Source organism: Corvus hawaiiensis, chromosome 2 (assembly GCF_020740725.1).
Source record: "Corvus hawaiiensis isolate bCorHaw1 chromosome 2, bCorHaw1.pri.cur, whole genome shotgun sequence".
Classification (NCBI taxonomy): Eukaryota; Metazoa; Chordata; class Aves; order Passeriformes; family Corvidae; genus Corvus; species Corvus hawaiiensis.
In genome coordinates, this window is record NC_063214.1 from 112,258,803 (window position 1) to 112,272,163 (window position 13,361).

At 42.1% G+C, this 13,361-nt stretch overlaps 1 protein-coding gene across 2 annotated transcripts; it reads right to left on the reverse strand.

The window, feature by feature from the left end:
* Positions 1–3,633: 3,633 nt before the first annotated feature.
* On the reverse strand, positions 3,634–12,717 carry TASL (TLR adaptor interacting with endolysosomal SLC15A4). Of its 2 annotated transcripts, none has more exons than XM_048288557.1 (2): positions 12,545–12,717; positions 3,634–5,715 (listed from the first exon to the last, which is right to left on the reverse strand). In XM_048288557.1, the coding sequence occupies exon 2, from the start codon at positions 5,712–5,714 to the stop codon at positions 4,839–4,841; it is 876 nt and encodes a 291-aa protein (XP_048144514.1). In that variant the 5' UTR covers position 5,715; positions 12,545–12,717; the 3' UTR covers positions 3,634–4,838. The 2 variants fall into 2 exon arrangements, with proteins under 2 accessions (XP_048144514.1, XP_048144524.1); XM_048288567.1 differs by having other exon boundaries at positions 3,634–5,718.
* Between the last annotated feature and the right edge of the window lie 644 nt (positions 12,718–13,361).

Below are 13,361 nucleotides of genomic sequence, written 5' to 3' on the forward strand. Positions count from 1 at the left end.
CCTGGAGGTTCTGGCATGGCAGAAATGCAGGAGCCCTCAGTGACCAGCTCTGTGGAAAGCTAAAGCAGGAATGTCACATTGTGAAGGACAGCAGCACAGGGCTCAGTAATAACCAGATGTTAACTCAAAATGAGGCACTTTTAATACTTCTAGAGGGGATTTCCACTTCAATCAAGGTAGTTCATTCAATATTTGCCCTGAAAGAGATGTAAGCAGGTCTGAGAATGAGCCTCGGGAACATTTTTCCCTTCAGCCCTTAGAAAGCCTGCCTAATGTTCCAAAAAGCCATCCTAATCCTGCCAGCAGAAATGCCTAAGAGACAGTAAGCCAGCTCTTCCCAGTACAGCAGAAGCAGAAGTAACACTGCAGTGCACAGAACAATTCTGGTTTGACCTAAACTTCTGTTCCTTTACGTTAGTCATTTTTTGCTACATCTTTCTAAACTGCAAATGCTCTCTGAAGACAGTGATGGTTTTACCCAGCACAACACAGATTGGGGACCGGGTCTCAGTCCATATTAGCTGACATGTCTCCACCAGCCAGAGGCCAGCCCTGTCAGTTTGGATGCCAATATATTGACTTAAGCTGCTCGTTGTGCTCACACTCTGTGTAATTAATGCAGATGGAGAAATTCATGTCCCTTCTGAGCACTGTCCATAGCTGTTGTATGAGTCTGTCAGAGAGGGGGTGACTGTGAACAGAGAAGTGCCAAGCAGACACACACCAGCTGTTGTAGGCATACAGGTTGCATTTAACAAGGTGTGTGGCAAGTTAGTAACTTCACCAGTCATCAAAGTTACCAAAAGTGCAGCAATCCTTTCGTATCTCAACATTGGTTTAAAATCTGCAGTGAGATGTTACTGCAACATGGTGATTGATCTCCCTTAATTGATAATTATCCCTCCTGAATCTGGGAGAACAAGGGATGCCTCCCAGCCCATACTGTCCATACCAGTAAGACATTACAGCAATTCTGATAATCAAGATAACAAAACCTGCAGTCCCTTTTACCCCCTCCTGCCCAAGCCACTTATACTGGCAGCTGGTTAAACCCCAACAGGTCCTGTCTCAGAAAGAAACCTGTGGTGGGAAGAAGCTCAGGGAAGTGATAGTCCTAAATAAATCCCCATTGCTTCAATCTTTGAAAAGATAGCAGAAGGAAGATGAGATGAACCTTGGGGTGCTGAGAGGAGCCAGCGTCCCCACGGTGAAATACCAGTAATCCTGGCTGGAGTCAGCACTGTAGAACTTCATTTATTTCTGGTTTAGATGCCTGGCTTTTTGCCTTCATCTGAACCCAGCAACCAGAACATGAAATGCTTGCTTTCACATTCAGCACAAAGCCCAGTCTGCACTTTATATCCCTTTTTCTTCCCTCCAGTGTTTCTTGGTACAGACAAGAAATTAGAGCCAGCAAAGGGGTTAAAACCAAAGGCAGGACCTACAGGTTCCAACAAATTTGACAAACCCCTTTTCCCTCTCTTTTCCTCCCTCTGACAAAGATTTTTCTTGTCACACTGCATGTCCAGGCTTCCTAGAGTCCACAGGTAATGTTCATCTGCCACAGTGATGGGTTCAGACTCTTGGAGGCACAGTCGCACCATCTATAAACAATAAAATTCCTAGCTGCTGTAATCATGTTGTCAGCAATGAGTAATATGTTCTGCAAAAAACGCCTAGGGAAGCTGCTGGAGTATGCTGAAGGTGGCTATAAACTATCCTTCTGAGAACAGTTTCTTGACAGTTGGTCAAAATATCAACCAAAGAGTTACTGAAATATTCATCACAATTTTCTTTGCCTTCTTAAATTATGTTAGTCATATTAAAATAGCCATAATGTTAGGAGGTATTGTGAGGCAGAATTCAAACTCTCCTCTCCAACACACACTCCCCAGCCACCAGGGCTCTTATCAGCATTTTGACAAGCTCGTGCCAAGAAATGATGTGCCCCTGACTAAAAATTAGTTATTTAAGAGAGCTGTGAAAAAATTGGGATCTCTCTCTTTAAACGTTTGACCCTGAGGCAGAAGGGGGATGGGGAAGAGAGGAGAGAGAATATGATAATCACTTTAGATAACAACCTGAGTCATGGTAATAGCAGCCTAAATGCTATCCAAGTGCTTTCAGCAGGAAACAGGCACACCTAGAGAGGCACCTGTGCAGAGCAAGATTAGTTTTAAATGCAAGAAGGACAGAGATATAAATGCACTTTCATCTGAGTGTAGTGGAATGTAAGAAATAGTTGTTTATGTAGAAACTACCTGAAATCCAAGAGCTTCTTCAGATAATGGGATGTGGCTGGTATGTAATTCATGTGAGAAACAGGCACACTAAAGAGCTCAAAGTGAAATGGGCATTTATATTTAGGCAGAGAAAATAAAATAACCATATGTGAGGAAGAAGTGGCTGATGCTATCTTTCCAGAATAAATCAGCTTCTGCAGTGATTATGACCTTTTTATAAAATAAAGTAAAATTAGTAATGTCAGTCTGACAATACAAAACAAGATCTTTCCTTGAAGGTCAATATGACTGCAGTAAGTGATTTGCTTGGAAGAAAGCTGCCTGAGAACGGAACGGTTTGTAGTTGACTGATAAATATCAAACATGTCCTTCATATGCATGAGCCTGCTTTTGTGTGTTTAAGATTTGTTGTTCTTCTCCACTGCTGCTCTCTGAGCACAGCCCCTGGCTCTGGCTGCAGCCCCCTGACACAGCAGCTGGGGGAGGTTTCCACTCGGGTTCGGGCAGAGCTCTTGGCTCCTGTTGTCCAGCCACCTTCCCTCTCTCCTGCTTCAGTTCTGAGAAAGGGGACGTGGTGGCCAGGTGTTGCCCACGTGTCTGGGGGGGAAATAAACATTGGGATTTCTGAGTAAGAGACGATAAAATGCTGTTTTGCTTGCGCAGGACGAGGTCTGTGGAGTGGGGAAGAGTTGAGTGCAAGAATCGATTGCATCCTCTGATAAAGGAGTCAGATCTTTCAGCAAGGGTATTGATTTACGCATTCAACTCTGCAAGTTGTTTTCCACTACATCTTTTGGAACTAAAACTCAGTGATGTGAATGCCAATAGGCATGAACAAAAGCCTCGTATATTGAAAAGCCTGAATCTGTATCTGTAGAATAAAAACTGTTACACTTCCTTGCTTTTGCTCTCCTCTGCAAGTCATTTTCCAGGTTGTTGTTAATGGATTTTGCATGCAGAATGTATGTGTGTGCCTATGCATTACCATGATTGCTATTTTCCTCTAAAAATAGCTTTTTTTGTATATGTAAATAGCATTTGATCACAGTCTAGAAATATTGCATGCCAGAAATTGTCTGTCTTGAAATCCTGAATAATAGTATTTGGGTAGGCTGTTATGGCAACAGAGACACACCCTCTGGATTCGAGCATCACAGGTTCTCACGGCAACTTTTTTTTGTATACCTGCACATGCAGGAAAATATGCTGAGCTATCCTAGTAATCTCTGGAAAAACAGCAGCAATAGAATAAACTGATATGTTTATCACCTTACATTTGTTTTTGAAATATACATATAAACCTGCCTTAAATTTAAAAAAAAAAAAAAAATAGAAAAAAAGAAAAAGCACACAAAAGCCAAAACAGAACTGTGGAAACAATAACATAAAATCATTTTATGAACATTTACTATAAATTAGTATTTATATTATACTGACAGAGCTTCAACCAATGGTGGATTGGCATTGTCAATACATTTTACATTATGAACACAGAGTAGGTACCAACCCTTGCCATGAGGCAGCTCTGCTTATTTGTTTTTTCTTCTTTTTTAAGACTTGGTGAAATTTTTCCAAATAGGACCTTCTATCAGAAATACATCAGGTTCAAATGATCTTGACCTATGACACAACAATCCTAACAAAATAAGTGTTCAGCCATGCTGTTGAACCCTCCATTTCAGCTTTTCCTCTGCATTCCAGGGCACTGATCACATTAATCCAATGGACTTTGGAGTAACCGTTTTTCTTTAAAGTGCAATTCTTTTAACAAAGCTGAATTCTCCTTCCTCTTCTCTATTTATTACCACCACTGTCCCCACATGTCCCTTCCACGGCGTCAGGTGTGTAAGTACCTGGTAAAAGTGGTGTCTGTCTGTGATCACAGGTCCCCAGTGCTCATTGTGAGGGTTCAAGTCAGTGCAAACCACAGAGGTTTACACACACACTCCTGAGGATGATGTCTGTTTGGAAACAGAGCTTGTCCTTCACAAAAAGTGGTGGAAACTCTTGAACAGGAAGACACCAATTAAATAATTAGGGTTAGCATAGAAAGAACAGCAAAGTGTCTATCCCTCAATATCTTTAAGAACAAATTATAAAACCTTCTGGGAAGGATGTCCTAAGTAAAGCCTTTAAGGGCAGGGAGGTGAACTAGATGGCATCCTAAATTCTGTATTTCTGTGGCTGTGCCATCACTGTGCTTGCTTGTCCTTGCATGAGTGTCAGCCTGCACAAGCACAGACCCAGGGTAGGATGGCAGATGCCAGAGAGAGGAAATTTGAAATGATGTATTAAGTATGAAAGAAGAAAACAAACACCTGAGCATGTGGAAGAGCTTCACCTGCTCTTAGTCATTTTTCTATGAAACTTTTTTAATGTCTGAGGTTCACTAAAAACACTTAAAAAAAAAAAAAACAAACAACTTACTGGTCCACAATAGGAGCTGCACAGGACAGGAGTATCTGTAGTTTTCCTTATTTAATATGTACTGAAAGGTTTTATTTAAGTGGTGGATGGTAAACACATTTTTATTAAGAAGTATCTTAAACTAAAAACTGACTTTGAAAAATATACAAACGTTCTAACATTCAAACACTAAGCATTAATGTGACTATATTGGGAAATATGCAGAGTAGGTGTGCTCATTTCTGAGGAAATCTTCCCACTGGCAATTTGTAAGAAGCGGCTAATGACAATGTCTTTGGCTTTGACAGCCTCCATGTTCCTTTCCCGTGATATCTGCATGGTGATTTGATCCACGTTAGTCATGATTAGCTCCGAGGCCAGGATCTGGGTGGGGGATGCCCTGTTTGCTGTGCTGTCCATGATGTACTGCTTGTACAGTTCCACCAGCTTCTGCTCAAGGTAGTCGTTCAGGGCGGAGTCGGAGAGGGGCTGCAGGTGGGGCCCTAAGCTCGTCAGCCGCCAGCACGAGGAGTAGCCTTGGACTGGCCTGCGGACAGTGTCACTTGTGGGGGGAGCCTTCACAGACTCCATGGCGGGAGGAATCTCTGAGGACTCCAAGAAGGGGCCTATGCCGCTGTCACAAGCAAAATCTGTTGTGACTGAGCTAATTGGCACCACATAGTCCCCAGCTATATGCAAATCGTTGTAATTCTTACAAATGCTCTTGCAGGAAGGTGGAACCAGGTAGGTGACCTTTTTCATCAGCTCGTCGCAGACATGTGTAGCTGGAGGTGGCTGCCCTGTGGGTGTTGGGTGCTGGACAGGCTGTGGGAGATTATCCTTCTGCCTTCTGCTGTGCTTGCTACCTCTAGAGTAGACTGAGGAAATGCACTTGCCAGCAGATCTGCATCTCTGAAGGAGGCTTTTTCCTTGTGCTTCGCACGTGGAAGAATAATTAATGGACCTCATTTCATACACCCCTTCATCAGGCAAACTCTTGTAGGGTGCAGGGTTCAGGTCTTCACAAAAGTAGGTGATTCTATGAAGATAACCTTCTGACAGCATCCTTCTCCAAAGGAAAGGAATCACCAGAAGACAGAAAAATGATAAGAAGAAGTTAATTACAAAAAGTTCATTTTAAACTCACTGAGCTGTGATTACACTCACCAGTCTGTTACTGGCTGCAAAGAGAAGTCTCCAATTTGGACATGAACAAGAGTGTCTCTGTCTTGCTAGAGGTCTTGAGTCAGTGAGTGAAGTGATCAGCCAGTCTCCCTGTTGTGCTATTAACTCAATCTCATCAATCATATTCTGTATAAAATAAGATGTGGCAAGTCCAATGCATCCAATGGCAAGTGAGTTGTGGCGAGAAGACAAGAAGTCTTTTGTTGTGGAACAGCTGCTGTAATAGCTTACACTTAAATATATCTAATTTTGCTCTGGAATTCAATAAGAAGCCAGGGGCTTCCCCCTTTTCTCATACGCTTTTAAGAAGCCAGGGGTTTCCCCCTTTTTCTCATATGATTTGAAGCAACTTTTGTTGTGTGTGGCTTGTCAGCTGCCTCTGAACTATGATGATTTAAGATTCATGTTGAGAGTATCACCCCTTCTGTTCCAGACTAGTCAACAGCTGTAGGTGTGGTTCCTTTTCATTAAAAAATCTTAGACCATTAAATTTACACTTTGCACTTCTGCATTGCAATCAGGATGGAATTAATTGTCTCCAACTTTTAGACATGAAAATGTCAGTGGAAAAAGCAAAACATTTTGGAGGCATGATTCATCTGGCCTGGTTTAGACACCTAAAACAAAATGAAATGAATTGTGCCCTAGATTTGCTTACCACTCTCCAGCTGCTATAAAAGGATCTTAAACTAGATCCTAGATGTAGATATCTGCAGGGTACTTTTGAAGAGACAGATTTCAGTGCAATGCATAGGAAAGTGCACACTTCAGAAGTACTCTAGATCACTCTTTCACTGTGGGATTAGTCGTACCACAGCTCTGGAATCAGTTTTCATTGCATTTCTGCAAAGGCACAATCAAGTTCCAGCAGTCACTAACTCTCTCCACTCTCTGAGCAGGCAGCTCAGACCCGAAAGCTGCACAGACATGTTAGTAATTAAAGACAGGACTTGCTAGCAAGGACATACATGCATCTGCACATCAGTAAATTTCTGCCCAAGTTTTAGCAGCTCCACTATCACCGAAATTGTTTTAAGACCACCTCTCTTTTTTTTTTTTTTGTAACAGATGTCAAGGATACAATCAATGGGAAAGATGTTCTAAATAAATTGTTTAGTCCAGCAAAGAAAAAGCAGATTTAAAGTGAAAATAAATTAAAATTAAAATTATTTATGTAATACAAATTGTCTTTTCCAAGAGTGAAGGGACTCTCATTTCTTAGTAAAGCTTTTCATGTGCCACAGTTGCTAGTGAAAAATGCTACAACAATAATTGTTGGCTAAATCCTGTCTAAGCGTGGAGATAGACTTTCCACAGACGTTAGGAAGGAGACAGTGTGAGAAAACACTTTCCTTGAGGAAAGGGAATCACTTCCACACCATGAAGAAGAAGGTTGAAGGGCAAATAACCTTCCTTCAGGCAGAAATATTAATGGGAATTAGATGTGTCCAAACACATCTTGGTGTTTGGCCTTGCTGACCCTGGATTCTCTTTGTTGCTGGCAGTTGTGTGATTTCTCACAGGCAGTAACATTTAATTAAAAGTGACCTATTTACACAGAAGGGAAAAAAATAATGTTTGGGGCTTGGCAGTCCTTGCAGTATGCTGCTGTTGTCTCACTTTAGGTTTTAGCTTTGATTAAGATGCCCCCACAGAAATCTTAGCCAAATGCTAGAGCTGCTCAGGTTGTCAACTCTCTCTTCTGCTTCTGTTCCCCTCTTTTGCAAAGGCTGTTCCCTTCCCCCAGCAATCTATGGTCCAGATGTCTTTATTGCAAAGTCACCACTGACTGTGACTAGCTTGAATCTGGAACTGTTATACATTTATTCACACGTTATTTTTAACGTGGATTCAGAGAAATGAGTGGAAATGTAACTTATGAACTGTCCACTGCTCAACCAACGTAGGCAAAGGCAGTTGTCTTTGGGCAGCACATGACACTTTGGTCTTTCCTGCTCCCCAGATGTGAGTTGTTTCTGCCATAAGGTGCTACATGAGGGAAATGAAACCGCTGGTTTCATTTCTTTGCAGTGCATTCTGTTATGCTTATTTTAAGAGTGTTGGGGCATGCTGTCTGAGACAGAAGTGGAAAAAAAAGAACTGGCAAATTCAAAAATATTAGGGTCTCATTGTGCTCAGAGTTGTGTGTTCTGCTGAATGACTTACAAGCTTACCCTCTGAAGCTGGAAAAGGCTGCCACACTAATCTGGCTTTTCCCAGCTCTACAAGGAAATCTGACTGAAGTTTTGATAGGCAGTGTTGAGAGCATGAATGCAAAAGGGAGGCACATGTATCTGTAGTGTCTCTTGTCCTAGTACTTAATATAATATATACCTCTGTCAAGTTATTATCCCGTCATTCCAAGTCATGCAACTGTGTCACCTTTAATTTTTGCATTTTAAATCTGATAAGGATTGCAGTTCTCATTAATTCTGCTTTCTCGTGCCTCTTCTCTTAATCACCTCTCTGTGCCACAGACACACATACACCACAATTCCAAGGGCACAGGGATTATATCTAATATCTTTTAATATTTGGGTTTCTTGCTCCTCAAATCCAGATTTCCCTTTCACCTGCCTGAAAATAATTGCATAACTTTTTGTTGCACAAGGAAAACCAGTCCCTTTTACAATTCTGATCTGGCACATTTTGCATGTGAGGTGAACAAAGACATTTTCCTTGTTTAGCTACTGCCCTGGCAATGGGCACTGACTACGTTGTCTAAGCCTAGTGGAGATAGAGGGAGAAAACTGTCTGGTTTACACTGTCTTTTCTATCTGACATAGTCTTTATTACTGTCAGATGATCTTAAAACTCATATGTCTTGCCTGAGGTTTTTGTTCAGTTCTTCAGCAGAAGAAAAGCCTGAAGGCAGGATGAATGTTTAAAGTCACATGGAGAATCCAGGGGTATTACCAGTGTGTGGCAGCAAATTTGCTAGGTTGTAATGCTCGTACACAGTGCCAGTGTTTGCATAAAGACCTCAGATTACAGTCTGAGAGCAGGAAAACAGAATGGGAGTTCTTGGTCCAGGATAAGCAAAACACTTATGGAAAGCCTGAGAAGTGAACACAAAGAGATAGAAATTGTGTCCTGTTCAAAAACCTGAGCAAGATGAAAAGTTGCTAGAGAGAATGGAAACTACATGGTGCTAGCTGCGATCGCAGTTCCGTGGGGAAAGGGACATTCTTCTGCATTTCAAAAGGAGGGGATGGAAACTCACAGAAGAGACAATCTGTGTTGGATGTGTCTGACTTTCAGTTCCCTGAGCAGGGCTCTGACTGGCATTAAAGTTGTGCTGCTGGGGATTGGAGCTTGAGTCTTACCACAGGGTATACCTTGAGTTCTATCTGATTTACTAGATGGGATCCCAGATGACAGTCTCCCTGTCTCGAGGGCACTCAAATCCTATGGATCCATCCATAATATTTTTTCCCTATTTTAAGAGACGTTTTTTCCAGGCTGTGGAGATACAGACAGATCCCCCCTGTGAGGTGTGGGATCTACCTGAGATTGCCAGACACACATGCAGGAGTCCTGGCAAGCAGGATAGTCTGTACAGCAAGCTTACAAGTATTGCAGGACCTATATCTCACCTTCCCCTGGGGCTGGTGTGGAGCAGCTCCCAGGAAGCCTCAGGACAGTCAGAGGGGGGAAACCAGGATAGTGAAGTATATGAGTATAATGAGCTGTGCACATGGATAAGTAGAGGCTCTCTTTCATGCCTGAAACCTACAGATCTTTGGTATCTGAACCTCATTTGGCTTGGGTACAGATAATGCTGATGACACCAAACTGTGGTGAGATGGACATATGTTACAGGGAGACCTGCACAGGCTGGAAAGTGGGCCAGCAATAACAGCATCAGGTTTAACAAAGGCAAGTGGCAACTCTGCACTGGGATGACACAACCAAAGAGCCCAGCACAGGACCTGTGTGCCTGGGGAGTCCTGCTGAGATGGACCTGGGGGCCCTGGTGCACAGCAAGGTGACCCTGAGCCAGCAGTGCAGTGCTGCAGTAATGAGGAAAATCAGATCCTGGGCTGCACCCACAGGGGCACGGCTGGCTGAGATAGAGACGGGATCTTCCCACTCAGCATTTGTCAAGCTGCCCCTGGAGCATCTAGTTCTGGTCCCCAAAATATAAAAAAAGGTGTGGACAGACTGGAGAGGGTCCAATGGAGGGCCAAGAAGATGATCAAAGGGCTGGAATATCTGCCTTGTGAGGAAAGTTTGAAGGAGTTAGGACTCTTCTGCCCAGAGAAAAGAAGACTGGGGGAAGGGGACAGCTCATCACAGTATTCCAGTATTTGCAGCTGCAAAGAAGACAGAGGCTCTCTCTTCAAAAGCAGCCACATGGAGAAGACAAGTGGCAATGAGCACAAGTTGCATTGGAATAGAATCACTTCGGTTGGAAAAGGCCTCTAAGATCATCAAGTCCAACCCTTAACCCAGCACCACCATGTTCACTGCTAAACCATGTCCCCAAGTGCCACATCCACATGATTTTCAATGCTCCCAGGGATAAGAGGGAAGAGGTTTCATATCAATATGAGAAGGCAATTTTTTACAGTGAGAACAAATAATGACTGGAACAACTTCCCCAGAGACATGGTAGAGTCCCCTTCACTATTTTCAAGGTGGGATTGGACAAGGTTCTACATAATCTCATGTATGCTTCCTTTCCCATGAAAGGTTGGATCAGATGATATTTTGAGGTCCTGTCCAACTTATGCTGCTCTCTGACTACGATTCTACAAGAGCAGTGGCTGCTGTTTGATGTAAGAGTGGCTCACTTTGCCCACAGCAGAGGAGAAGATGAATAGCCAGGGGGTGGTTTTGTGCAAGCATCCGAATGTTGCCCACTACGTGTCACTTCCTCTCCCTGCTGCTGCTGCTGCTGCGGCTCTGGAAGATCTGGTGCCTGCAGAGCTGCACCATGAGGCTCTTTCAGCAATCACTGTGAGCCAAACCATTCTTGTTCCCTCCTCACAGCTCTCTTCACTCTGATCTTTTGGTCTTTCCACAGGAGAAAACATAAGCCCTGCTCATCTTCTTTATTCACATGTCAACAGTTGAAGATATGCAGAAAACCTAGGAGTTCCTCACCCATGGGGGAATGTGGGCTGGTTTGAGGGGAACAAGTAGGTTTGAGATGATAATAATCCTGTATATCAAGAGTATGAGGGAATCTCCTGAAAGTACAGGCTAAAGGAAGCTAGAGAGGAGAGACATCTTCCCCAAGAAGTCTACTATACTGTTGAATGCTCTTGTTATACAAGTGCCTACTCAGTTTTGATCATGCTAAATGGATGACAATGAGCTTCAGGAGCATTCAGCTTCTTTCATTTAGAAACACATTCTCAGTGTATTTTTGAATGCTGTTGTATCTCTAAGTTGAGTTTGTGGGGACATGCTTCCATAAAAATACAATGAAAACTGTATATTTGTAAATATAGCTTTGTGAACTCTGGAAGTTTCCCATCCAAGTTAGTTAGAAACTTCATAGAGACCAAGCCTGGTTCATTTTCCATACCTTTCTTCATCATCTACACCTAGACAAAGTTGGTTTAGGACCCCATCAATCTTGTTCAATAGCATTTTGCATCGCATATCCACAGCTGTAAACAACAGCTTGAAATCTGAGGCAGGAATGAATCAGGCTCCATATTCACAAGGAAGACTTGGCTACACAGTATTTCTACCCTGTGCTTTTATTATTTTCTTCCTGGGGTGGAAATAATTTCATGTCTCTGGATGTCTGTGTTTATTTTAATGAGTTGTTAGCTGTTACGACTGAACTACATGTACTACAGTATTTTGTATCTAAGCATTTGAAGTAAAGGGGCAATAAATCCACGGGAACTCTTACAGAAGAGAATACAGTTTCTAGAAATGAAAAGAATAAAGGGTAAATCAAGAAAGACAGAAAAGGCTGAAGGTGTTTCCCAGAAGGAGTGATGGAAATGGTCCACAAAAAGGCATTGAAATGTTAGTCACATTTGCTGTAGAGCATGAAAAAGAGGGGAGAGGAGGAATGTTGTGCATGTACACCCATGTTGAGCTGAGAATTTCCAGCAAACCAGGAAATTCACTGAAAATTGGGAAAATGTAGTTATAAGGTTTCTTTGTTTATAATTTTTAACTTCATCGTGCTTTCAGAGAAGTCTCATCTTTCTTTCTATGATTTTTCTTTTTAATATATGATGCCCATATTCATCTATTTTGGTGCCTATTTTTATTTATAATCTACAAATAGAGTACTCCAGTTGGAGGACTTTACTTAGTACAGTAACATGCACAGAAATTTCAATAACAATATCTTAATTATGATAAATGCAACACAGCTAGTAAGACTCACTTTAAAAATAGTCTGAAAAGCCTGTTTAGTCTGATTTTATGAAAGTCTTTAAAAATATCAGAGGAGAAATTTTATTTGTTTTCATTTTGAAGTCTCATTGCAACCACAGTTGGTCATTTTTGTGAAGATGGCATCTTGGAAATGTTCTCATCACTTCTTAAGGCAGCAGAAACTGCCTGTGGACAGCGGCTGAGACTCTGCAAACACATGTGCATTTAAAACAGAAAAAGTGCATCTTCATTTTACCAGCTATCAGCTGTGGTCCCACAAAACAGAACCAAGACACTTTGATAAGCAAAAGCAACATTTTCATACATTTCTATAATGTGCAGTATATTTTAGTTCTTACCTCCAAAGATACAGCAGCTGACCAGGTACAGAAAAATTGATGTCTTCTTACTAGTTTGAAGCTTCCTATGAGTCTGTCCTACCCCAAAATGCAATGCTCTGTTTTTATTTCCTTTTTAATTGCACTTCTAAGATAACATCTGTTTTACTTCTAACCCTCTAGAGCAAAGAAGTATAGAAAGAAAGTCCCTTAGGAGATGAGGGGGTTTTATAACTGACTGAACTGCAACACACTGAACTTGCTTCCTCTTTTATGTCCAAATGAAACTTCATTGTGAAACTGTGTACTGCTAAAATAACTGATTGCACCACACTCAGTCCAGGCAGATGGACTGTTGTAAGAAAAACTCTGTTGGGTCAAATACTCAAAACAATCTTAGAGAAACAGTTCATCTGCTGGCAGCTTACAGTGCACCCCATTGCAGCCACTATCCATCCCTCTCCTTTTAGCTGACACAGTGAGACATTTTGACATGTCAAGACTGCCATGCCAAATAAGTTAGAAGAGTGAGGTGCCAAAGCAGAAATGCATTGCACAGCAGGCCTACTTTGTTGTCTGCGGACCTTTGCACATATAATTTTCCACCAAACAGCACAGCACAGCTCCTTCATCAGGCTTTGCTTTGACAAACTTGGAAACACTTGCCAGGACAAAAGTTAGACCTGAAAGTTAGGCCTTGTCTGTTTTAGCACTCAGTACCATACCCAGGCAGTTTGTCTTAGCAGGGGCAGTGGATGAAAATACCTGGGGCAAGCAGGAATTCATCCTCCGAGTGTGAGGTGTGCGAACAGTGAATCTGGCTTTGAGATTGGTGTTG